Raw genomic sequence first — 27,513 nt, forward strand, 5'->3', positions numbered from 1 at the left:
CTTACTCTTAACAAGATCCTCTGCATAGTGAGTCTCCAAGTTAAAAACAAAATTCTAAATATTCAAACGTATATTCAAATAATTTTTCTTAACAGTTTTCACCTTAAAGAGATGTTTCAATACTTTACACTTGGAACAACAAAATAGATAAAAGGTACTGGTCTCAATTTTTGGATGGTCGCATAAAAATACAAAATTCTGTAAGAGATCAAATGCAAATTCTTCTAAAATAACAGGCTTCTAGACACAGAACACTGAAGCAGCTTTTATTGCTTCAGACTGTGAAAAGTAATATACAAATTGTTTTACTTATAAAGACTTCTCTCAGTGACACCTTTGTGGACCACTGGATTTGTATATTGCCTGGCACCCCTTTTCAAGATACAGGTGGGACCATGTCCTCCTTTCATGTGTGGCTCCATTGAAATTAATAAGCTAAGCTTGCTTATTGTTTCATTCTCCTTCCTTCCTTCCTGTTCTCAGTGTTGAGGATGCCAGGTCTGGCTGTTGTTCTGCTGGTCTCAGATAATTCTTCATTCCTCAGAGTGAGACCTTGGATCTGTCTTAGCATTCCCATCCGCTCCTTCTTGCAGCTGCTCTCTGTAGCCCCAGGAGATACCTGCAATTAGGAGCCAAGGTTAAAATGGCATGGGCTTTCTTGTAATAAATAAATAATCCAGGTCTCTGGGCTGCCTCCAGATTTTCTGCTCCATGGAGGTGCATTAGGACATCCTTGCTGCAAATATTTCAAATGCACCTGCTTCTTCCTTCAGCAGCCCTCGAGTTGCAACCCTTCTTGTATTATCTCATTGAAACAACTGTCTACAGCTGCTGCATCTAGTCAGCCCTTTCATGCCATCAGCTAAGGGCACTGTGTATTTTTCCTTCTCCAGGCAGGATTGTCAAGTTCAGGCGACTGGTCAGGAGCATAGGCTGGTGCGGAAAGAAACATCAAGGTTTTGCTGGTGGGAGCCTCCTGTTGATACGACTTGAATGGTTTCTGTCCTAAGAACAGGAGTATTTAGGGCTGTGTTAGAGGAGCCTGGGACTAAAAGAAGCACCGTGCTGCTGGTTGTTTGGTGACCAACTGTTATTCAGGGAAGTGATGGTGCTTTGGTCAGCAAGAGTTCCACTTCACAGGCTCTCATCTCTCTTGTGTACTAACCAGACCTAAGCTGTTTGTGGGGTTAAGAAAACTAGGTATGTAGATAGGCAGGCATATAGAGTTTTTCACAGAATGCAGGAAGCACCAATTTTAGCCACTAAAATTGAGTTTCTTGGCATTCAGTCAACTGCATTGGAGATGAAAAATAAAAACAGTTTTATTCAAGAATCCTTTGTGCCCATAAGAGAGATCATCTGTCTGGAAACGTCTTAAAAAATCTAGTTTTACTCATTTAAGTCAAATGGAGCTGCTTCTTTGTCATCTGACTTCTTACCAGATTAAATAGCAGAAACGGGATACTTGAATTGATGTTCTTGAAGTTAGCATGACAAAAATTAGACAGCTCAATACTGAAATATTCTTTTGAGTTCTTCTAGAGGTACTTTTGGATCTCTCAGTTTGGTCTTCATGCATTCTTAAACTTCTTTGCAGATACATGCCACCACTTTCTACAGGTACAAATTACATTGTTTTTGGTTAACAGTGAATAATGCATCTATATCTCTAGGTGAAAGGCAAGTCTGTTGTCTAAAAGCTATGTATAAAGCTTTGTCCAGCTGCAGGTAAGATTCAAGGCCAGATTTAAGTCCACCAAGAGCAGAAAGAGTAGAGAAGTTAAGAAGAGTAGAATATACCCATGAGGTGGGCTTATCTGATGATACACGGGTTTAAAGGGAGTCTGAATTATGAATGAGAGAGTTTACGTATGCTTAATTACTCTTTGTGCTCAATTTTGCTGTTTTGATAGATAGGATGCCATGTACTTTCTCTCTTATCCCTTATCTTATTTTCCTACTCACTTTGTTTTACTTTGTGCTCATTATGTACCTGGCACTGGGAGCATCAGTCTTTGGGATTTAATTAAATTCATGGAAGTTACAAAGGTGCTGTTAAGTATATCATTTGTTTTAACTTGTTCTGAAAGCATAGAGTGAAAGACCACCTTTTTGACAAGAGCTCCTCATCCTAAATTGTGAAGCAGTTGAATGGCCCAGGTACATGACAAGTTGTTTGGTTTTGTTTAGTGTTATTTTATCCCCAACTCCTTTTTCTGTATTGATTTTTAACTAATATTTTATATACTTCAGTCTTCTTTTGGATCACAGCTCTGCCTTATTCTTTGATCATCATTTGCTCCATGATTTAGCACTCAAGGATGCCAGCCATTCTGGGAATAAAAAGTTATAACAAAAAAAAGTAAACTTTTCAATGTATAAAAGGTGGGATAGAGCTTGACTAGATATCATTTATTATCATTAGCTCTGTCAATCTATATAGAAAAGTTCATATTTGATACGGACTATACTTTTGTAGCTTTTTTACTTTTTGAACCCTGCCTTTTTTTTTAAGAGGAGGTAAGGATTAAGTACTCAGGAAGTGACCATGTTAAATACACATGCAGCTTATTCCATTGCCATTACAGATTGTGTGCTGCATGGTGAAGTTACAGCAGCATGTTCTGTATCTTTAATATTTTCCAAAATCTTCTGTTAAGCTTCCTTTATAATTTCTAGTACTTAATTATTTTATGCTTGTCACATCTTTCATTTATTCTATTAGAAACTTTTGACAGCAATTGTACTGTTGGCTTGAAAAATGACTGCTTTCCGTAGGTACAAGGTAGAGCATAAATATGTCCTTAGGTGATCTGCCTCTTAAGTTAGCTGTGGATTTATTACTCTCTTTTCTCAAGTTTAAGAGGTGAATTATTCTATGCTTTTTTTAATACGCAGAAATACAAAGCACTTCTAACAATATACAGAACAATGGTACATTGTTCGGTAAAATGCGATTTTTATGCTTCTAATGCTGCAGGAAAAAATGTATTTTGTTTAAAAAAAAAAAACACTCCTACAGCACATGCAATATATAGTATACCTGACTGGGTGTATATTGAACAGTTAAAATGTGCATATTGGGTTAAGGACTCTCCAATTTTTCCAAAATTAACATTAGAGAGAATACATTTAATGATGTAGACTAATGTTCCCCCAGCTTCTTGGTGTTGAAGGAGGAAGATTATGAAACTTCCTCAGTGTTTGGGTTGTCAGCAGTTGTTTATTTGGAGTTTTTTTTGTCTTTTGGTTAAAAAAAAAAAAAATCTAAGGGAAGCAGTAAGTTCTTTGCCACTATGTCTTGTGTTTCAGTGCCTCCTGTGTGAACCCTGTTTTACACAGTCTTAGGGAGTGAGGAGCCTGTGAGATTTAGAGACATTCCAATGTAGATGGCAGCCAGTGGCATTTCTGGAAGGGCCAGATAAGCAAAGCCTTGCTGGACTTCTTTGCTCAACTCTTGGACTCAGGCTTTTAGTGCTTGAAATGTTAGGTGTGGTTTCTGTTAGATTGAAGTGGAGGTTCTTACAACTACATCTTCTATGCTTACACAATTGCTTTAGAGATAGTTTGATGTTGTGCTATTAGTAAAAGCAGAGTGACAGCTGTGTGTTTTTTTAATGATGGGGAGCAGGAAGAAACAATGCTACTAATGCAAAAATTCAGAAGAAAGCTACCAAAGCTTTTGAACTGTTCACTTCTAAACCTCAGTTTAGCAATGATTCTCTGTTCTCCATTAGTTTCAATGTGATGATACTTAACAAATTGTGGTGCTTCAATTAAATCTGTGATTTTCTTTTCTTCTAGACTAGATCTTCTGTAAAGCTTTGTGGAAGATAGATGCGTGTGCTGCAATGGTGACATAAATATTTAAGAGGATTGGAACAAGTTGCTGAGAATCTGTTTGTTTTTAATGCTTGGAACAATCTAAGGCAAGTAAACAACATGAGTTTTATCATGAAACTTCACAGACATTTTCAAAGAACAGTTATTTTGCTGGCCACTTTTTGTATGGTGAGCATTGTTATTTCTGCATACTACTTGTATAATGGCTACAAACAGGAAAATGAACTTCCTGAAATCTCTTCAGAAGTGGAATGTGGTGATCTTCAACTGTTGCCATACAAGCTGATGGAGATGAAGACCATGAAGCCTATCGATCCCCTGAGAACAGATCTTGTAGTGCTGGTGTTTGTGGAAAGTCAATATTCAACGTTAGGCCAAGATATAATAACCATTTTAGAATCCAGCAGATTTCAGTACCATATTGAGATTGCATCTGGTAAAGGTGACCTCCCGGTGCTTATAGACAAAAATAAGGGCAAATACGCTCTCATAGTATATGAAAATATTTTAAAATATGTGAATATGGACTCTTGGAACAGAGGTCTTCTAGATAAGTACTGTATGGAATATAGTGTAGGTGTTATTGGATTTCATAAAGGCAATGAGAACAGCTTGCAGAACTTCCAGTTGAAGGGCTTTCCTTTCCATGTCCACAGTAATCTGGGTATTAAGGACTGTTGCATTAACCCTCATTCCCCATTGCTCCATGTGACTAAATCCTCCAAGCTTGAGAAAGGTCCCTTGCTTGGAAATGACTGGGCAGTTTTCCAGATTAATCATACTGCTTACCAACCAGTGATATTTGCAAAAGTAAAGACACCAGAAAACCTTTCACCACCTGCTGCTAAAAGTGCTCTCCATGCCACAGTAATTCATGACCTGGGACTCCACGATGGGATTCAACGAGTCCTTTTTGGCAATAACTTGAATTTTTGGCTGCACAAACTGATTTTCATAGATGCCGTCTCTTTCCTGTCTGGAAAGAAGCTCAGACTATCCTTGGATAGGTACATTCTGGTTGACATAGATGACATCTTCGTTGGGAAGGAGGGAACAAGAATGAACGCCAACGATGTACAGGTAAAGGATGTACAGCAACTAATAGTTGTTAGAGCAAAGTACCTGTTTTTTAATCTTATTTTTAAAGTGAACAGTTACTAATAGTTGCAGCTCAGAAAGGACACAGATCACAAAAAGTAGCAATGCAAACTGTGCCTTGAGAGAAAAGCCAGTTTGTCTGGCTTTCAGTGGTCACTGACTCCAGGTGTAGCAGTTCCTTCCTGCTCCAGGCTGGAGGAGAGTCAACACAACTTTGCTTCTATAGTTACTAAAAAAGAAAATAAGATATCACTTGTTTTCTCTCAAGTGACACAAGTCCTTCCAGAGCTATGTTCTGTAAACTGGATGGTGGGGACACCTCTGAATTACATTCTCTCTATGATACATGGAAAATAGTCTCCCAAAAGGAAGTTAAAGATGACTAATTGCTAAGTAACTGTTAAAAGAAAGGGGGTAAGAGAGGTAGTGTTTTTGTTTTTCACTGCCCCCTCCCAAACACACATTGTTCTAACTAAATAATTGCAGTGTTTAACTTTCTAGTCCGATGATACCTATCTAAACACATACTTCAAAAGAGCTTGGAAACAGCACAGGACTTCAGAGCTGGACCTAAGATCTATTAGTACGTAACGTACATGTTGCCAGACTTACAAGCAGGAAGTAAATGTAGTGAACAAAAGTAAATGTCAACATAAATTTTGAAGAACAGATTGGATTATTAGCTGTTTGAAACGGGTTTCTAATGTCAGGAGTTGGTTGTTTGTAGCATTTCACCTTTCTTATCTCTCTTTTATGGCTCTTGCTTGCAAGCAAGGTTTTTGCTAATGTAGGTCTTAAAATCTTGTTCTGTCACTAAATGACTCAATGTTAAAAATGTTAGATTTCCATTTTAACATTTTAAGTTGGTACATTCCTGAAGGTCCCTTTTCACTCTGTATTGTTGTGCTGTTCAGATGAGGTGGTAGGTCAGCGTTGGTAGGAATAACATTATTTCTCACTGTATACCTCACTTTCTTTTTGTGAAGTGTTGTTACAAAGCAGATGGGGAAAAAAGCACATTGCAAAACTGATACTTGGTCTAGAAGGTAAAAGTCTATAAGGTGCTGGTTCTTTCCCTGTTTGTACTAGAAATAAGGGAAAATGTTTTGTGAAAACTTTCAATGTTGAAAGAGGAATGTGGAACAATGAAGGGCACTCCAGTAGTACTGCATGCAGTAGATAGCTTTTCTTTTTTTTTCAATTTTAGCTAGGTTTTCTGTTTGTGGGTTTTTTTTTCAGTGCTAATCTATTTGTCAAGCTGCAGTAGCCCTGCATTTACTGTTTTATTAAACAAAAGACTTGAACTTGTATTTACTTCAATTCATTTTAAATTTGCATCATATGCTAGTTCCTGAAATGTCCTCTGCATTTGCAATTAAACATGCCTCTCAGATAAGTAGGTGTTTTCCTTATGCAAAAAAAAATTGCATGGGAAAGGGATGGAGTAAAGATGAAACTCCAATAAATGGAATTTTTGTGTAGGAGGTGGTGGCAGCGTTTGAGTTAGGTGGGTAAGCGTTCTTTGAGAGTCTCTTAAGGGCAAAGTCAAATCACAGAAGCAAAGTAAGGAAGGTCTGACCCACATCAGTGGCTAAACTCCTGTTGTTCTGCAAAAGAAGCAATTTCTATTAACAAATTAAATAAAGCCTGAGTAAATCTCCCACTATGTCTTGCAGTAGCAGTTTGAAATAGCATGTTTCATATTGTTTGTCTCTGTGAATGACACCTGAAGATAATCATTCCAACTTATCCTAAAATGACGAATTGCCAGAATTACTTAGCAGAAAGAAGAGTCTATTGAGACAAATTTGATTAAAGCAGATACAAAAGGTTGAACTGTGTTGTTTTGAAAGAATAATTTGCAGTATGTCAGAATGTTATCTTCCCAAAATAAAACTGTCAAATTGAATAGAAATAATATCAAAGTGGAAATAACTTTTAAGTAGGATAATTTCATTTATATAGAACTGTGTTCTGAAACAGTGGAACGTGAAAAAGTGTTCCCTTCAGATTCTTTATCTACTTAAAAGTTAAAATGTTCTATTAAGCGTGTTGTTAGGGCTGTCAGGTGCAATGCATCTTCATTACTATTATTATCAAAGAAATTACCCTCTGTGGCACAGTGACACGTGGAAGGAATGAAATAAAATCAAATTGTGGTAGTTGAAAATCAGTTACTGTATAGTGTATTTGTGCATAAATGACATCCTGTTAGACATGAGTGTTTTACTGAGCTCTGTTGCATTGACTGTGACAGAGAATCGCGTGCTACAAGTGTGGAAAGAGGTTGCTAAATGAAGATTGTATATCCAGTACTCGCAATTAACTCATTTCTACTAAGATTACATTTTAAATACTAGCAATATAGAATTGGGTATAATGCTTTTTTGTGTTTTAATTTGGTTTTATGTGTTTCCTAGTTAAAATTTTCTGGACATAGTCATGTCTGGTAAGACTGAGCTTACTTAGAGCAATGTGGATGTTTCTACATGCACTCTGTTAATTAATGCAATGTAATCTAGAACGCTTCAGAAAGCTTCCAACATCCAGAAAAGCTGTGTTTGGTTCTGCTAACTGGATAGGGTAAAGTTTAGAAACTGGAGGGTTATCACAGATGAGGTAGCAGAAATAATCACTTGTTAGTGATTCAGTACTGAACTCTCTGGAGGCCATCTAGTCCAGCCCCCTGCTCAAGCAGGGCCACCAAGAGCAGACTGCCCGGGACCGTGTCCAGGCAGCTTCTGAAGAACTTCAAGGAGGGAGGTTCTGATTGCAAGTAAGGCCAGGTTTTCAAGGGAATTTCTTCTTCAGGTGCTTAAATGAGATTTGCAAAGTGGCCAGAATAGTCAATGTTTGGATGTTAGGCTAAACTGTTTTCATCTTTAAATTTCGTGAATTGGAGTTGAGCATAACTGAAAATTGCTGTTGTAAGGTTAAGTGGTAGTTTTTTCAGTAGTATATATTGGCCTCAAAAGAGGTTGAGTCAAAAGCAGCCCCTCTAAAATGAGTGTCTTCTGCGTCTCTATTAGGCAGAGTGGTGCTACTTCAGATTGAGTATCCGTAGTGTCAGGGATACAAGGTGTAAAGAGCCCTCCTGGAAAACATTTGACATGGTTTTTCAATGCAAATTATATAAAACTGATAAATGGATTGTCTTATTAAACAACAAATGAAGCTTATACTAGTTTTGTCACAGGTTTTTTCAGTTTAAAAACAAACAACAACAACAAACCCTGAAACTGTACTTGAGATTTTTAGACTACCTGTTTGTGATTCAAGTATTGCTATATTAAACTTGGACCAATAGTACATAGCTCTTCAAGGTACCATACTGAATAGCAGTCACTGTATCAGCAACAACCATCCATCTTCATATTTATTTACTTTATCTTCCTCTGGAATAATAGAAATAATGGAAGAGAACATTTTCATAGTCTAATTGCCTCCCACTTTGAATTTAAACGTGGTAATGTAATCTCAGCATTCATTTTTCAGTAGTTTTTTTTTTCCTCTTAATATCTGTCTAGCAGGAGAGACCATTATGCTGTGACAGCGTTACATTTTTTCTTTGTCTTTTAGTCTCAGCAGTGCAAATAATTCATTAAAATGGACGTACAGAAAAAATCTATCTAGATATTCACAAAGTTTATCTCAATAGACCATGATTGTCCCCACTGACAGTCTACTAATTTAATACAGTCTCTTTTTGTTACAGTTACTCTTTGAAAATTTTAAGACTGTAAAGCACTGAGATTTTTTTCAAGGGAAAAGCCATCTGATATCAGGAGGAAAATTAAAAATGACTTTTTTTCTACTGACTGTACAATGCTGGTGGAGCATAATGGCATAGACATAAGTTGGTCAACCTTTTCCTTCATTTCCCCAATACGTGCCCTTTCTGTATTTCAGTGAGAAATGATCATGCTTTCAAAATGAAAAATTAGAATACTGTGGGGTTCTTTTGTTTATTTTTTTTTAAAACCATTAGCTATGTGATCTCCTCTTTATTGTCTGGTCTTTTATGTGCTTTTCAAAAGAGGTAATTTGAACTGAAATCAGGAGATGTCTCCACTTTCTTCATGTAAGACTAATCTTTTTCTCCTCTTGTAACTCCTACCTGTGCTCAGTTTTGGATCAGTGGTGGTCATGTTATTAGGGAAGATTCTGGTCTGAATGAGCATCTTTGGTCATATAATGTAGACAAACAGAACACAAATGTGATCATGCTAACACGTGAAAATATTGTGATAGGTGGTACTTGTATTTTCTTATTCTTTCATAATTGCCAAGGAAAAAGTTTAATATTAACCATGTGCATTCGGGGGGGGGGGGGGGGTTCATTTTTTCTTGTTCTGTTTTGTGAGCACTTAGCTGATGCATCTGTTAGGAGACATGCATATGGGAAATAAAAGCTTGAATCTGCAGTCTTTCTGCATTATACTCAGTGAAGAGTTAGACAGCAAGAGCTGTCCTCTGAGTGATTCTCTTGCATATCATCTGTTCCAAGCAGTGTGCTGATAATGGAGAGGAGTTAGCCAGAAAGAATAAATTAATAGTGTTTTAGTCTCCATCACTCGCAGTCTGTCATCTTGCCCAGACTTTGAGGTTTATAATGTACACATCTATATCAGAGCTAGTCCTCTGTCTTTCCATAGTAGACAACATAAACAAGTAGTTCTTTAGGCTGACAGTGGTTAAGTTAATTGCACCTTAAAAGTATATATTTTTCTGTTGCTCATAAAATGTTTCTAGAGTGACTAAGACGAAGTATAAACATTTGCTCTTGGTCAGATGAATCTCATTCTGTGTTCCAAAGCCAGCATTGTCATCGTTATGATATTTCCTCATTGTGGCAGTGGCCTGGTCTTTTGTTTAATGCATCAGATTTCTCCCCTAAGAGCTTATTGTTTATTCTGTACATTGCAAATTTGTCCACATTAGTCAGTATAGTTTAAATAAATACTATTATTTAAAATATTAAAGTGTCTTTTCCCTCCTGCATTGTATGTGGAAAGAAATAAGAACTTCCCATGGTAAAGCTTACCTCTTGGATACAAACTTTCAAAATACCATGGCGTATCTTTTCAACTTCTCTTGCACAGGAGTGACCTGAATATTTGCCTCAGAGAGGCTTAGATCTATTTTATATTGAGGCAGAGTGGCTGGAAGGTGCCAGAAAGCCTGAACTGTCAAGACACAAGATAGTTCCTGTCACAGGAGAGTCTTAATTCTGCAAGTTAATTTTCTTTACCTATAGGATCACCCAGAAGGTTATCAATAAAAAATGATAGATATGTCATCAAATGTGTCGGTTACAGAACTGCCGGAGATGCCCCTGTCAATTCAGTTGCACTGAGCTGCAAATCTTTCCTCTGGGGAAATTCAAAAGATCTTTTTTAAGACTTTAAATGACAGCATGAATTAACTATTAGGAATTTTTGATTAGATAAATCATTTTATATTCCCAGTTCATGAGCCATGTTACCTTTGTACAGTTGTTCAATGCATTTACTGCGTCTGTATGTACGTTCTATCTTAATTTGATCTGAAGCTCCTATGGTATTTTATACTGGCTTGGCCGTAATGATAAGTAGAAAGTACATGCCTAAAAAGAGGCAAAGGAAGGGAATAATAGAAACTGTGATGTTTCTCTGGCCGGATGATGCCTTAGGAAGTCTGACTTAACTGCTGGAGCATGTTGGTTCAGACACAGTACTGTGAAGTGTTCCGCACTGTCTAGAGCTCAGACCGAAAATACAACTTCAGAAAAAGTTATAAAATTATTTTATGTGTATTATGGGCTGCAACCAGCTTATGTAACACTTTACCAGTCAGTTTTATTAACGTCTGACTTATTAAAGCAATTTGGTTTATGTACCAACTTCTGTGAATCTTAATATAGCAAGACTGATACAACTGCTGCTCAGCACAGGGCAGCATTTGTTTTCAAAGGAGTGTACTGATGTTTGAACAGAAAGCTGTGTAAAACTCCTTGACCAGAGGAGAGAGGCTGCAAAGGAGTGGCAGGAGAGAGGAGAGCTGGGTCTGTCTCACATGCCCTACCCCTGGGATTGCCAGGGCAGTGCTGGGCATTTCCGTGTATCCTTGCTCTTCCATCTCTGCACCTGTGTACCACTAGAAACAACCAAACCCAATGGAACGAGCTTGGCACAAAGATTAATTGCACGGTTTATCTGCTATATTAAATGCACGAAGACAAAAACTTTGCACAGTAACCATGTGTCTAATAATAGCCAGGACCTGTGTTGCATCTCTGTGGACTGTCAGGCCAAAGGAGAGCAGGCTTCCATTTTTTTCATGTTAAAATATTCCTGGTCTATTCTTGATGTTAATATTCATACAGGTATTATATCTGGGAGGGACTGGGATGTGCACAGTGCTTGGGTCACCACTGATGTCCAAGAAGGATGGTGATCTGCGGGGCTGGAGATCTTCCTTTTTTTCCAGAAGGCTCAGACATGTTTGCACAAATGATGCTGCCTGCTTCCCTGGGGCTGTGGGACAAGCGTGGTCCTCAGAATGAAGTCTACAGGTAGGGCGTGTGTGTCAAGCAGCAGCACTGGCAGTCGTGCTTCTTGTGCCGAAAGGGTAACTGTATTGACCCATTCTCACTGGCTGGTTGAACTATTTTGTTCATTTGTGCACAACTTCTCAGGCACAACAGCTGTGAAGAGGGTGCTGTGTGTCTAAGCCATATTGCTCTGTATTAAAAAAGTGGAAGTAAACGCTGGTTGATCTGCAGATGTTCATCTTTCTTGCTCAGAATCAATTTGTGTTGGTGCTTTAAGCGTGAGGAAGCTTTAATTTTTAGTGCTGTATCAGATACACAGAAACTAAATTTCATTCCTCCTGTGAGTTTAGTGTCTTCTGTTAGTTCTGTGTTTGCTGGAATTCATAGCTTGTTTTTGTTTATTTTGCTGATGGGGTTCTGGAGGACATGTCTTAACAGCTGTTTCTATCTGGTCAAGGGGGGAATCTGAAGGTTGTCCTTAGCCATGTAAAAATATCTGTAATGTACCATATAAAACTGATGTCACCTCATTATAGGCCATCCTTTTTCTAACAAATATATGGACACCCCCAGAGACAAAAGGAAGGAAAAAACAACACGTGGCTAAACATAGTTTTCCACTTGATCTGGCTCATGAACTGCATCTTTAGCATGTACTAACAAAATAAATCAAATAATCCCAGAGTCAATGAAGACTCAGGATTTTCCGCGGTTGGTATTTTACTTGAACACACATGAGTTTTGTTAGGCTATATATGAGAGCAGATGCTTTTCAATGGATGACTTGAGACTAAATCAATTTCTTTTCAGGAAAGGAATTATTTAAAATGTAGGGCAGAAGAGAAAGGGCCACTGCTGAAAAGGAAGCCATGGACTTCTTGCTGTAACTCCTCATTTGTTTGACTGCAGTCATTTTACTTGCTCAGTGGGTCTTTTTCCATGTGGTGGGGTGTTCCCATATAGCATTTGTACACAGTACTTTCTCAAGTTTTTGCTTATAATGCTATTAGTAAAATTACAGAGATTAAGGAAAAGGAAGTTCCTGATTTTTTGCAATAATCTTCAGATACGTGTGCTTCCACTGAAATGTTACTGCAGTTTAACTAATATGCTGTGGTTCTAGCAGCTGCCATATGGAAGTAATAGAAGAAATACGACTCCCTTTTTATAACCAAATGAAGGCGAATGCTCTGAGGACTGTCACACATGACATATGGCAGGAGGGCTTCCTTTCACCCATAGTGATTTGCTGCTGTTCAGGAAGCTCATTAGCATTCTTAAGACAACGTTGTTATTGATCCCATTATTTTTTTGCCCAGAGGTTAAACCACTCTAAGTATATTTAAGGGGGAAAAAATACTGCGCTTCCTGCCTGTGTCCCTGCTAAGTGACTGCTGTTTTGCTTACGTATATCCCAGGTCTTGCAGTTTAACTGCTGTGCAACTGGAAAAAAATGCTGCACTTCTTGGTGTTGACGTAACTTCACAGCTTTTATAATTAGCACACTTCCTGACTTACCAAAGTAAATTTCTTCTATGAATCTACTGTTGACTTCCCAAATAAGTAGACGTGCAGTAGGGATGCAGTCCTATATATGTTTCTAGCAATTACAGTAATCTTTTTCATTTTTTAATTTGCTTTTTCTGTGTAGTGGTGAATACTTTGTTCTTAGGCTGAATGAATTACCTTACCAGTGGTGTCTGCCTGTTGTAGTTTCATTCCTGTTCTTAATGGAATTGTGTTGTAAGACCTATTTTATTTAAAATTCGGTAATTATGCTCTCATAGGAAGCTTTCAGTTAGCTTACTTGATCCTAACACTGTTTCTGCTTTTCCCTTGACTTGGTTTATTATGCAGAGATTATCTTTACACTTGAGCATAAGGCTTTGTTTAGAGAGAAATCCACACCAAATGCTTCTGTCCACCAAGCATGCCATACTCAAGTAATCATGTTTGGTTCGCAGCCATGGAGCTAGCAAGTTCTGTCGTCTTCTCTCTTCTCAGAAACTTATACTTGAGGAATGTATGTGAATATTTTCATGGATGAGATGAAAACACATGTAATTCTGCACACTTTACTTTGAGTATTGTCAACATAACCTAAGCTCAGCTCTGTTTGGGTTCATCCATATGGCTGTCAAAGCAAAACCAGTCATTCCAAAATTTATGAAGTGAAATGTGAGTCAAGACATACTGAAACCTTAGTATGCGCTGTAAGGCATTCAACTCTGCTGGATAGTTCTCCTCCACTGAAAAAGCCTTTTCGAAGTTTCAAGATCAGTACTTTCAAAGCTGAACGTTGTTGTTCAATGAATAACAGCATCCAGAGAGTAAAAGAAAAACGGAAGTTGAGGGACATCAAAGCCCTGTAAGTACCTTCTCTACTTTAATGCACCAGACCTGAGATAACGGTCAAACTTCCTACAGCATGCGTGGCATCCTAACTCAGGAGTGATTTTGTGCTGGAACTGCTATCCAGGCAGTGTATGCCTTAGCTGCCATGTCAGTCCCTCTCCTTTCTTATGCTTCAAGCTCTCTAGGTCAGAGGCTCTTTTTATTCTGTTTGCACCTTTCTTTATTAAGCCTCTGGGCATGTCAAAGGCATTAAGAAGCACTTAGGTAATACAAATAATAACAATGCAACTACGGCTTATTGCAGAGCTGTACAGATTCATCACTGTACGAATGGCTGCTGCAAGATTTATTCTGGGCTTTTTTCAAATGACAAGTTTGCTGTCAAATTCCTGCTGCTCACAGAACTGAATAAAACTTTCACGACCAACAAATAGAAACACAGTGCAGACATATAAAAGTCAATAATTAACTGTAAAACAAAATTGGGCCTAACATCTTCCCACTTCCTTCATATTAAGAAGGCACAGTGGCAAGAAGAGGAGAGTGAGGAGTAAAAGTGGGGCTGTGTTTCCATAGCTGCTGTTACAGTACAGCTGCATGGAAAATGTCCTTACTTATTACTTGCTCAGTCTGCAAGAAGTCCATGCAACTGCATGGCTGATTCTGAATGACCATGCTTAGGAAACCAAGTAAAAAAAACTCAGTAGTTTGCCAGCGTGTATGTAATTCCTCATGAAATAAGTGCTGTATCTCCTTCCAATTCCCTTTTCTTTTTTCTGTGCAAACTTCAGTATCTTTTTATAAGATAAAACAAGATAGAAGTGTTACTTCCTCTTTAAAAATTGTTTGACAGAGCATAAAGACTTTATGACCACTTTTTAAAAATACTTAGGAGATTCCTTCTGACGCTTTACAGCCCTTGAGATGAATTAGTATTGCCCCTGAAAATATAGCTTCACAGTGGGAATAAACCATAAATATAATCGTGTACTGCAAAAAAAAAAAAAAGGACTGCGATATATTTGTAAGTACAAATGGGGGAGAAAAATAAAAGGTCAGTGACTGTGCAAAGTAGGAATCTATAAACTCATTCTAACCCAAGTCAGTAAATTTACATGGCAAAGGCCATGCCGTGCTGTACAGATGTGCCAGGTTAGGTCTGAGAACACTGGTTGAAATTTTGCGGAGCTAACAAGTCACATAGCTCTACATCTATCTCATGCAGGTCTGCTTTCAGTGTTTAACACTCCTGGGAATAGCTCAAGTGCCTCTGCTCCCATTTTAAAACACCTGGAATAAAGGTAACTTAGAGTTGCCTATGATAGAACTCTAACAGAACCGAAAAGGAGTTTGAAAAACCCTTTATTTCTATAAAAAGAGTTGTTAGTGGGTTTTTTGGGGTGTTTTTGTGTGTGTGTGTGTGAGAAACTTTTCTCTTATCCTTTGTTCTTGCTTACTGCCTTCCTTAAAGGTAATAGAAATTTTTTAAATGGTTCTTCTGAAAGTGTCCTAAAAATGAGATAAATAGGAAATTACACCTGAATTTGCAATGTAACGTGGATCGAAATTTAAGCTATTAAAAATCATATTTTGTAACAGACAAGTACTTCATCTTTCTGGCTGAAGAGGTTTCTAGACTGTGCTCAGTTCTGCACCACTTAATCAGAACCATTGAGAGACTGCTTAGACGGAGACACCAGCATAGTCAGGAAGTTTCTGAGCTAAGACTGAAAAAGTAAAGGCTAAAGAACTTGGCAAGTGATGATGACCAAAGCAAAAAGCAATAGACTACAGATGTCTGCAGGGTATAAGCAATGAGGCTGGATAAACATTATTTGATGTAAGGCACTGAGATGTTTTAAGTGTTGGCTGAAGAGCTGCTAGAAGTTCTTTATAATAGCGTGTGGTTGAATGTGGGGTAATATCCAAAAGGAAGTAAAAGGATTATGTAAGTCTTTAAAAATTAGATTCAACAAGAGAGGATGAAATATGCTATTGGAAGCAGTGTAATATTGGCAAGGAATCTGTACTAAGATGTACTCTCACACTTGTACAGTGTAATGAAATGTGGAGTTCAGTTTAGATCTCTGTATGTTGGTTTGAGTCCCCATGTGTAGGATTTTGTCAGTTGGGATATTTATCTACCTGGTTCTAGTTTCTGTAATCTTGTCTTTCAGAAATGCAGACATTCATGCAAAACCAGGAAAGGTGTATTAACACTTCAAACTAAATCCTCCCCCTCTGTTTCTCTTATTAATGTCTCATGTTTCACAAAAAATCCTGTTTTTTCCTCTGCTAAAGTGGTTCTCTTTGACTCTTACATAATACATAGCCTATGAAGCTATCCAAATTTAGGTTAAGGTAAATTAAGTTCTTACTATGTCTTTCTGTGTTGGCTACATATAATCATAAAGCATAGGACTTGAGAAGACTTATATGTCAGCTGTTTCATGCTGGCCTTCGTTTCTTGCTTTTTCATTTTCTGTAAATTCTTTGATATCAATGGTGATGTAACAGAGAACTTTCACTTGACAATGTGGGGACTACTGAAAAGAAGAAGGGTTAAAAACATAGGTATTTGTGACCCTTAGCTGGTGAGCAGGCTGAAGGCTGAATTCCTAGCTGTTCCTGACATCAAGTTTTGAGACAGAAAGAGACAATGAAACTTTTTGGTCAAAGACTTTTTTTTCCTCGCAATAAAGGTGGAGCACAAATAGAAAAAGCTTTGCTGGGCATCAGCTCACCCAAGACAAGAAACAGAGGTGGATAGATGGGTGGGTAGGTGGTTTTACACAGACTGAGTAGTAAGAGAAGCTCGGGCATCTTCTAGGCTCCATGAGGGGAACGGAGAAAGAAACAAGAAACCTATTTCTGAACGGACTGTAATGTTCATGTTATCGAGTCTTCATTCATTAATCCCTTACTTGTTCTCCACCATATACAGCTGAACATTAGTACAAATATTATTGTGCTTGTCTAGAAGCCATAGTGTTACCAGGAAAAAAGAGGATAACCTGGGAAACAGGAAAACACCAAAGGATATCTCTTTGTCTGGTACCAGTGTTTTAGACATATCATGTGATATCCATTTTTTCAAGCTACCTAAATTGCAACTTGTTTTTCCTTAGTCTGAGATCTGAGTTTTTGTATGGCCACATAACAAGTTTATTTTGTAATTGCAGTTACTGTGTAGCGATCACCCTTAAATGCTGGAAAAATATAAAATTTTAACTGCTTTAAGTTTTTGTATGCTCTGGAAAAATAGATAAATACCACCCACTGTTGAGCTGTGATCATCTGTGTAAAGATTTAGACAAAATTTCAAGTTCTTGTTTGTTTAAACCCCTGCTGAAGAGGGAGCACAAGCTTTTGGGCTTATGGGACAGCTCAGTCCGAGCATATCGAGGCTCAGGCACTGAGGTTGAGAATACTGATGCTGAAGAAATAAATTTGAGTTTTTTCAGAAGGACATAGTCACAGACTGTTAGGGCTTGACGTACACAACAGTGACACCGTATTTTAACTTTCCGTTCCTGAAGAAATCATGTGTTTTTAATGTTCCCATTTGCCTTCGTCAATCCATCAGTCTAATGACTTTTGAACCTGCTGGCCAGTTTCAATCCGATGTGACAGATAGGGACAGTTCTCGAAGATGGTTGAATTCCTCCTGGCTGCTGGGGAATCGGGGCGCTATAAGACACGGACACAGATCAGTGCCTGTGCTACAGCAGAGCTTTCAGAGTGAGCTCTGTGTTTATTCCTTTGCTTTGACCTGCCCCTGGCTGATCAGCACTCTGTGCCCTGGGGCTCCCCATGGCACCTACTGTCCCTTTTTCGTCTAGATGGAGGGGCTTTGGAGACCTGAAAGGAGGTGTGTCCTAGGTAGCAGCATGGGAGAGAACGCAGGCTACTGCATGGTAGGAGTAGGTTTGGGGGACAAATATCTATAAGAAGACAAGCTTTTTTGAACAAGTTTACTGTTTTGTGTGCAGGCCGTGGGTGAAAAGGTGGGCCTGAAATCTAACTTGCGTCTCTAAAAACATTGCCATTTTGGATGGGGTCATACAGCCACCGATAATCGCATGCAAACAAGGCACATGTAGTTGCATGGCTGCTGCTGCTTGGTATGTATTCTAGTAAGGCCACTGGGGTCTCTCCTGCGCAGAGATTAGGCCTGGAAATTCTTAGTGTTGAACCTTCTGGGTATGTTCAGCAGCTATATGGAGCCACACAGTGGCCACACAAGCCACTGGTCCTTGAGCCAAACGTTGACTGCTGTGCCTAGTGGTGAAAGCTGGAAGGAAGCATTAAATAAGACACCAAGATGCTGATAATGAATATAGTATTAGGAGCTTGGGTAATACCTCTGTAAAATACAGGCACCCTTGGATTGAATAGCCTTCATGTTCTAACTTCTTTGACAAAATACCATGCATCTCACCAAACCAGGTACGAAGTGTCTTGTCTGAAGAGGAGATGCAAAGGTAGAAATGCTTTGCATCTGAGTGGTTGAGGCCTGACACTTGCAGGTACCAAGAAAAGTGTCTACATGAATCAATAAACAGCTTGTGTAACTTTTCTGCTGCTGATGGGATGTGGTGTAGGCAAACATGACTAAGCAGTCACAGCAAAGTGGCCAAGAGGTGAACTGAAATAGGATCTGACCCTAAGAGCTCCCTCATAGGATCTGTCACCCTAAGAGATGGTCTGTGCTCAGAGTTGAGGCAGCTGAGTGGTGTGTGTACCTTTGCAGTACAGGTACTTGAATGCTTGCACTGTGGCTAACAGACCTCAGTTTCCAGCTGTACTAGTTCATCAACAATTGCCAATTTACAAGAATTTAACTGGATTACTATGAGGAGATTTTAAAAGTATTTTAGAGTTATTTTGTTCATACTTTGATATGTTATACTGAGAGTTTACCTCTTCATATGTGTTGTTTCACAAGCAGATGATGTGTTAGACAAAAATGCAAGAACCAACAAGCTTTCCACTGAATTCTGCCTGACCACAATCCAGGAAAAATATCCTATGCAGTAGTAGGGTGTGTATTAGTTCTACTTCAGTTGGCCTAGGTGTTTTGACCTCTGATTAAAAGAAATGCAGGGCTCTTTTTCTCTTAACTGCAGGATACTGAGATCATTTAGCTGTTTAGTGCTAGTCACCTCTTTCATCAAAGTACAGTTTAATTAAGAGCTAATAATGCAGGATTTCATACAGAATCCTGAAAACAGCATGCTAATTACATGACTTTATTAAATATCATTGGCACCAAGTATTTAAAACCCTCAATTTACCTTGCCATAATTAGCTTATTCTCATTAGCTGTTATCTCAACCTCCAAGAAGTGAAAAGTTGACTAAAGAACTTAGAAGTATTTCTTAAGTCTCTTGATTGTACAAATGATATATCTAGATGAAAGAGCCTAATTGCTTGAAAATGTATAATTGGACCATCATCAAGATCATTATTTATGTGACAAAAAAAGTCTCCAAAGGAAGACCCAGTAACATTAAAACTGTGTGTTCTGATAGAAGACTTTGGAAAATGTCTCAAATGATTTGTTTCAAAAGTGGCTACTTGTACATTTTTAGTATATTTTAGTGGACATCAAATTCAGATCCCTGTATCAAGGTTGCATGTCACCACAGTTACAGTATTCGTGTGCACAAATTGAAGGTGTCTCCCCTGAATTTTTTGACAATCAGGTCTGCTGTGTATCATATTGGACACTTTAAAAACGAGATGCACGTAATCAGGCTTCAGCGTGATACCTCAATTTATTAACACTTGGAAGAGAAGCAGAGTTGCCAAGTTATTGAATTTATTGAGAAGGTTTGCAGGTTTGCACTGACTTCTTTAACTGTTGGCTATGGTCCCTAATATTTACAGGAGGTCTGTTAAGATCCTCAGATGAATGGATGGGGCAAACAGTCCAAGCTAATGCCATTGGTGGGAGCTCTCCTGCCCTGCACATTAAAGATTTGGGCTCTGAGGTATTCCTGTTAGCTAATTGCTGCAGGTAGAAGCTAGCTGTCAGTAAACCATAATGATTTTTAAGTAACTGACACCAGGGACTTAAACTCTTCCTCAAAGAATTTTTCACACATTTTCTGTTTTAAATTGTACTATGTACTTTGTAAACAGGCATCTTGCTGGCGTATGGTACTTTTCAACTGTTAATTTTTTAAAGGACTTGGCAGACTTTTCAAAATCTGTTTTTAATTGAAAGAGTATTTTTTCTGTAAGTTACTGTATCTTAAAGTTTTTTTTCCCTATTTTAGTTTTGTTGTACAAAGTAGCAGGCACAGTTGTCCTCAGCTCACCTAGAATCTGATGCCTTATAAACTTGAACATAGTTACTGTCAGCAGCTTAGCTTTTCCATCCCTGTTTCAACAGTCTTCATCTTTGCTGGATTGTTTCCTCCTGGACGCCTTGCTTCTGCCAAACTGTAGAGCACTGTCCTCTCCATGCTTACATGGTTTAGGGTCTGTTCATAATTTACAGACTCTGCCTGACAAACACTTTGCTGAAAAGGCTGGAGATTTTTTTAGTTTTCTTCCCTTGCCCTCTCTGTAGCATCAACTCTGTTAACAAAATGCACAGGGAAAATGTAAGCGGTCTTCTCCTTTTGTCTGAAGGATATCAAAATATACCTGGTATACCCAAAGCAATTATTCTTTCTCCTGCATAGATTAAATGTTTATGGTAATGGGTGTTAAGATGATAGTCTTGGAAATCCAGGAAGAATAGATATTGAATTTTAATGATGTTCTGAAATACATAATTTATCATGAGGGAAACATTCTTCCTCAGAAGCAAAATAGTCTGTCTAATAAAATAATGATTCCCAGCCATTTGGGAGGGACCCTTATTGACACTGCCTTCTGTTTCTCCTTGCCGTGCTGCCTCCAAACACCCCAAATTCTTGCATCTGCCTTCCCATCTCCTGGTAGCTCTATCACTGGGACTCACTCTCAGTCCCTTATCACGCTCCTGCAACGTTTCTTATGGATCCCTTCAGCTCTCCCCATCTCTCCCTTCCCTAGGCAGTGTGTCTCTCCTTCTCCCTTTTCTGCCATAAACCCCAGCAGTGCCAGAAGCCCAAAGCTGGTACTGAGGCACAGGTTGTTAGCCTGGGCTCTGCTCTGTGCCATGCTGCCACACCGAGCCATGTCTCGCTTCTAACGCCGGACAACTTGCTACTGCTTCAAAGCTTGGGGGCTGGTATGTAAAATATAATGGAGAAACCTCAAAGTCCACATGGGAAGTTTCAAACAGTGATTGTTGAACTGCTGAAAAAAAAGCACAGTGCTCTAAAAATCAACATTTTTGAATGTATCATAAATGCAAACTTCAGCCGTATGTAACATTCCTCACTTCTGTATTTCTTCCCCCACTGTCTCTTTTTTTTTCTTTTAAGCAAGTGAATTTGCAGTGTGGATAGGAACTTTAGGAAAGGTTGGATGTTGCAGAAAGGAAGGATGGAGGGAGGCAGGTGGTGTGCTTGTACGTACCCAGGCAGCTTCAGTTGCAGAGCTTTCCTCAGAGTTTGGACAAGCTCAGGAAAGGCAAAACAATGGCACTAGAAGTGTACAGTAAAAGGACATCACATCAGTTACAGCTCATTAAAGCCCTATATTAAGACCTCCAGTCAGAAGTCAAAGCGGCTTTAGTTCTGTTTCTTCTCTCTCTCGCAGGGCTTAACCTATAAAGGAAACATGGTACAGAAACATGGTACAGAAAGTTAAAGCTGCTTCTGCGTAAGACTGTGCTTAACTCGTGCTTTCACACTATACTTACTAAATTGTTTTAGCTTTTCAGAAAATCCTTGCCTTTTATAAAGAGCCAGTATGACGTAAGAAGCAAAGTAATTACTAATGTAATATGAAACAGTAAAGCAAGTGTTCTAGAAATGAGACTTTTTTTTTCCTGGAAAAAGGAGGAGAAGATAGACTTTCTTGGAAAATCATGAAGCTGACCTTTCTTCTTTTTCTTACCAACTTGAAAGCAAGTATTAATTTGAAGTTTAGTATCTTAATGCTGCAGCATTGTTAGGCTATGTCTATTTCCTTGCCAATTTAGTTAAAATTGATTACAAGTAAAATTAAGTGTTATGAACTGTTTTGCTTTTCAGGTGTCTAATTTCTCCAGCAGCTTTTGAGGAGGAAAATAGTCATAAATACGTTGGTATGACTACAGAAATACACAATAGTTCATTTTCTGTAAAAGAGTTAGTGTTTCCAACTTGTTTGGTTGATCAGCCAAGATGTTTGGGTCTGAAAAATTTGATGCTGAAGAAATTACTACTGTCTGTTTACCAAAGACAAGTTGACACTTCTGGTATCTGTGACAGGCTATAAAGTGAAATCATACAAGGAGATATATGAAGAAGAATGGTTTCCTGACTATGGAGACGGGAAGCAAGTTTGGCAATAGGAGTTTTGTTCTTGGCTTTACTGCTGATTTACTTGAGCAAAAGCTTTTTACAACCCATGTCATCTGTCTGTGTCTCTGTTTGTCCTGTCTGCAAGAGGAGACAAATGAAATAAAACTGTTTCTTTTGTAAAATAGTTGACATTTCTGAATAAAAAGTGATAAAAAGAGCTAAATATTATGGTTGTCAAGAAAGGAGACCATCTATATACAAGGGCAGGGATTTTCATGCGTTTTCATTGTGTGAATATTTCAATTCAAGAATAATTCTCTCGGCTCCTCCTGCTCTATTTGTGATCCTAGAGCCCATTTTCTCTTAAATTCAAAATTCCATGAGATCCCACTGGCAGTTATAGCAGCTTACATTTGCTGAGCTGATTAATCACCTGAGAATCCGACTTTATTTACAACATACACTATTTTTTTATATTCCTTTCATTATACTATAAACATGTCAGATGCAAGGATTGGGAGAACTCTAAACTGTCAGGGCAAATTGCATCTATTCATTGGACTGTAACAGGGCCTTTTTCTGAGATCGTTTTGGACTGTTGGAGAACAAAGGGGTCTCTCATCATATACTGAATTCTCACATTTGATTTCTGGTGAAAGGAATTTTCTAAACCTAATATGTGAGCTAGGAAAAGTTTAAAAGAAAATACTCCATTGTAGTTGCATACCTAACAATGATTACACATCCTGCACTTTATTTTCCTTACAGGTGCCAGTGGAAGTACAACAAATATACTAAATAATCTATAAACATGTGAAGATTTTACCAAACAGTTTCTAAAATATATTCTTCATTACTAGCATATTTATGTAACATCTCATACCCAGAGGGATGTTTCATAAAGCAATCATAAAATAAATATCACCAGCTTACCTTCAGTGTATAGAATAGCATTTAGAAATGAAATTTCAGGCTTTTCCTCCCCCCTGCTTCTCTTTCAGTGTCTCTAATCGAAACTCACAGTAATAGTCCCCGCCATCTGCTACTATATATTTGTCATGAGTTTTAACATTTTGTTTTTAGAACCTGAAAAATGCATAAAATGTCAAGCCACCAAGAAAATAATCATAGGCACGACAACTCAAATGTTATCTCAGCTTGTCTGTACAGAAGATGGTTCACAGTAGGTTTTTGCACAACCTCTTTGAAGATAGAGCAGGTGAGCAGCTACACCCTTGGTATTAGCTGGTACATTTTCAAACAGCATCACTAGATTCTAGCAAAACACCTGTTGGTTTTAAGGAGAATAAGGTGGCCAAAAAAACAACAGGCTCTCTTTTGAGGTTCTTTCTGTAGCAGGTGAACTCCAGATCTCTGTTACTCTCCTTTTTATTTGTGGTGGAAAGAGATCAGTCAGGAGTGGAGCGAGGGATGTCTTAGTGACCAATGCCCTAAAGAAGATGCAGCCACCAGGCAGCTATGGATGTGAGAAGGTGATAATTACACCACTAACACTAACTCCCAGTGAAGAAGTAAACCCTAAATTGCATTATCACGGAAACACGGTGGGCTTTTTGCTACCCTTCTCTCACCTGCCATTTGCAAACCCAAAACCACAGCTCTCCTGTCAGCTAGGTGGCTGCAGCACGCCTGGAAGTGCAGCAGCAAGCTCTTCCAAGCTTGAGCATTTCCAGCTTCTCTGCTTTCCTTCCTTTCTGTTTTTCCATCACTGGGAAGCTGTGAAGATGTTAGAAAGGTAGAGGATAAGACCATCAGCTCAAAAACAAATCACAGTTCCTTACAGTTCAGAGGTCAATGCTTAGGGGCAGTAAACTCACCGTAAAGAATTTAAATGTTTTGGAGCCAGAGACTACACACAGTAGTCCTCCAGTTTGCAGGGAAGGGGGCAGATAGCTTTGAGATTTTTTATATTTGATATTACGCATTTAGAAATAAAGTCATGTTACCAATCTGATCTGTTCGTTCGGGACTTTGACTTTATCCTGTGTAACTAAATTTTCACCACAGTGAATGTAATTTTTTCCCTAAACTTCTTCAAAGTCACACAGCATAGGAAAATCCAGAGGTCTGCCTCCCTGCTGGGTTTCTGAGGAACCTACTTCCCTGGTACGCAAACGCCTTCAGAATGATATTTTTGACGGGTTTCTAAACATATGTTTCATTCTTCTGGCGGGGTCTGTTGAGCCTAATTCTGAGGAGCAGAGCTTTACAGCCCATTCATGTCATCTTGCTGTCAAGCTGTACTGAGTCTTTTTCATTTGAAGTTACGTACTGTTGATTTAAGAAGTGTATAGCCATAGCATTTACCTCCTACGTTTTTAACTGTGCCTCTCGCTAAAAAGATAAATTTTTCACTGAATCAGTTTCCAGCAGCTCAAGGATGGTTTTAGTAATATCCTCTGCAGATTTGCTACCTTTCGTTAGGATAAGGAGCCTCCTCAGCGATCCTTGCTCAGTTTGGCTGTGCAAAAGTCCTCGCTACGCTGGTGCAAAATTTCTCTCAATATTCCACTTCAGAAGGCTCAAGCTTGTTTTCAATGATCTCTGTTCTGTGCTTCATTTTACTCATCCCTTTTTAAAGGTCGTGGTTTGCAGGACATTTTTCAGGCTTTCCTTTCCAGTGGAAGAGGATGATCTTTGCCTTACTGCTACTGCTCCGTGAAGCCTCCTCTCACTGTTGCTGGAGCTATGTGCTGAAGAGGACGGTGGGAGAGGCAAGATGATGGGAAGGCAACATGATGGCCTTCCTGACCCGAGGGGACCTTTGGGCATGGGAGGCAGAAACATGATGGCTCATTCGTAGGTTTACCTTTGTGATTGATGTAGTTTTAATGCCTAATGCTCTGGTCTGCCAAAATGGAAAGCAAGGCAAGTGCTAATGATGACTCAGAAGTGAAAGTGCTTGTATTTTGTCAGCCATGTCAGCAAAATTCAGATTTGCAGCCCTCCAGGATGGGGACAGAAGGACTGTCTCTCCTATTGCTGCCGACCAGGGCCCTCAAGCACCAGCCTCCCAGAGCCAGGCGGAGCCACAGGCTGCTGAGCTGCTGCAGCCTCAGTCTCGGGGGGGCCGTGGCCTCACCCCACATTTCCCCCAGGGCTCCTCTTGTCCCAGCAGCAGCGGAGGGGCCAGGGACAAGAAGCCACGGAGGTGAGGGGCTGTTGTGGCAGTGATGAATGGGTTAGTAAAAAGAGGTTGGCTGTTGTGTTCCCCTTCAGCGCTGTGGTCTGTCGCTAGGGCCAGGTGAAATGCTCAGCTGTGGGAGGGGAGCGCAGAGCAGGGTGGAGGTACCCGCTGTGGTGCGCAGCTGCCTCTCGCTGGGCATGGGGAGCTCTCTGCGCCTGCTGCCTTCGGCCTCTAGAGGTTAGTGTGCAGGGCAGCCCCCTGCAACTGTCAGCCTTTGCTGGGCTTTGTCAATGCAACGTAGGTACAATAGCTTAAGGAGGCAGGCTTGACTGAGTTTGTAGATAGAGGTTGTACTTTTATTAGAACTGAGGTAGGTGAACCCTCTAAAAGACCTGAAGGAGAGCTTGTGTGCCCAGAAGCTTGTCTGATAAGGTAGATATCACTGTGGTCGGTGAAACAGGGCCATATTTTAAGAAACTTAACTGTGCTATGCCTATTTCCAAAGCTGGACTTGAATTCTGTGCTAATACTTTGTTGTCTTTGGCTTTTTGGTTTAAAAAATAAATTGTTAGCTGCTAATACAATGAAAATGGCTATAAGGGTCATGTATCTCAAGGCAGCAAATTGTCATTGAATTCAAAGAGCGGGATGCCTACTTCAGCTTTAAACTTTTGAAAATTTCTGGTGATTTTAATATTTTTTTGTGATTTTAAATACTCACCCCTTTCACAACACACTTCGAGTTACTTCCAACAAGGGTATTGTTTTTAACTAGTGTATTAAAACAACTATGGTATAACGTATGTTGACTTTGAAAACTCCTTGATGACTTTTGATGTACAAATTTTGCTTTCTTTCAAAGGTGTTGCTACTTAGCAGTCAGCACGAGTGCCTGGGCATGTCCATGTGCTGTGGCTGGCCGTGCAGCTCGGCTGTGCTGTGTGCAGTCTCACAAATCTCAAGGAGCCCAATGTGCTGAGAAAGTAGCTACTGTCAGCTCGAGCTCGAGGCAGGCTGTTTAGAGGAATGAGTGGTCTGGGCCTCGTGTTAGAGGAGGCTTTTTGGTTTTAAGTTTTGTTCTTGCTTTGCAGAGGGGTTTAGCTTTTTGTATTTTTTGTATTGGAGAGCTAGGTTTTCTCCATTACTCCTGAAAAATTGAAATAGTAAACAACAACAGCAGAGTAGGAGAGTTTGGGAGATAACTCCTGAAAGTAATCTGTAAATCTTGGGAGTGACAGATGAAGGGGAGCATATTGAAATCAAAGAGTGAAGCTGTATCCGATGAGTAATAGCTTTCCCCCTTCTTTCTGCATGCTGTTTTTTTGTTTGTACTAATGTAGTGCGAGTACATTTATGCTGACAGCCAGGATGATAACTGTCTGAGAAATGAGTCACAGTTTGGGGGTAGGATTAAGTTCTTTGATGTGGAATAGGTTTCATTTAACTTCTTTCTTTCTGTCCTTCTGTGTGTTTTTCTTTCATTGACAGTAATTTCAAAACATGAATAAAATGCTGTGTATGTGCTTGACGTGATCTAGAGAAAAGTAATTCTAATAAATGCTATTCACCCTAGCAAACAGAGCAGCAGTCTGGGACACAAGATCTGAGTTTTGATCCTGGCCGTGTTCCACATTTATTGAGTAAAGAGAAAGGTATTTTCACTGGCATGTGCCTTTGTCTCCCTATCTAATGACCCAGGGAGTAAGACAGCTTTTAGTAGCTGGTCACCTTTATAAGAAAAATAATGCAGTTTGCATCCCGTCTTTAATCTTTAAATGGTAATTAAAATATCACTTCTTTGTCATACATGAAGTGCTGCTTTTATAGTGAGAAAACAACTGGAAACATACATGCCTTTGAAAGTATTTATGTTGTTACATTAAATTTCTGTGCCAGATGTAGTTTGCTACAGTTATATGTTTTTTTTCAGGCCCTGCTTGACACTCAGAATCTTTTGAGAGCTCAGATTACAAATTTTACTTTCAACCTGGGATTTTCAGGGAAATTCTATCACACAGGTAAGAATGAAAAACTAAAACAATTTTCATTTTTATGGTGTTTTTTGTAGTACTGAGGGACATACGAATGATAGGGACTAACGGTCTGAGTAGAGGGAGTAATTATTTCCTTCATTTTAGTATAACTGA

At 39.1% G+C, this 27,513-nt stretch overlaps 1 protein-coding gene across 6 annotated transcripts in view; it reads left to right on the forward strand.

The window, feature by feature from the left end:
- The window catches only part of LOC106038647 (bifunctional heparan sulfate N-deacetylase/N-sulfotransferase 3), a 491,131-nt gene that overhangs the window by 381,701 nt on the left and 81,917 nt on the right, over nucleotides 1-27,513 (forward strand). For all 6 annotated transcript variants that reach the window (XR_010831310.1, XR_010831312.1, XR_010831311.1 and 3 more), the window contains exons 8-9: nucleotides 3,805-4,923; nucleotides 27,297-27,384. Coding sequence is in view for 2 of the 6 variants with exons in the window: in XM_066996479.1 (XP_066852580.1) it covers nucleotides 3,943-4,923; nucleotides 27,297-27,384 (1,069 nt within the window). In the remaining 4 variants the exon portion in view is untranslated. The remainder of the gene's footprint in view (nucleotides 1-3,804; nucleotides 4,924-27,296; nucleotides 27,385-27,513) is intronic.

This window comes from Anser cygnoides, chromosome 4, assembly GCF_040182565.1.
Source record: "Anser cygnoides isolate HZ-2024a breed goose chromosome 4, Taihu_goose_T2T_genome, whole genome shotgun sequence".
Lineage (NCBI taxonomy): Eukaryota > Metazoa > Chordata > Aves > Anseriformes > Anatidae > Anser > Anser cygnoides.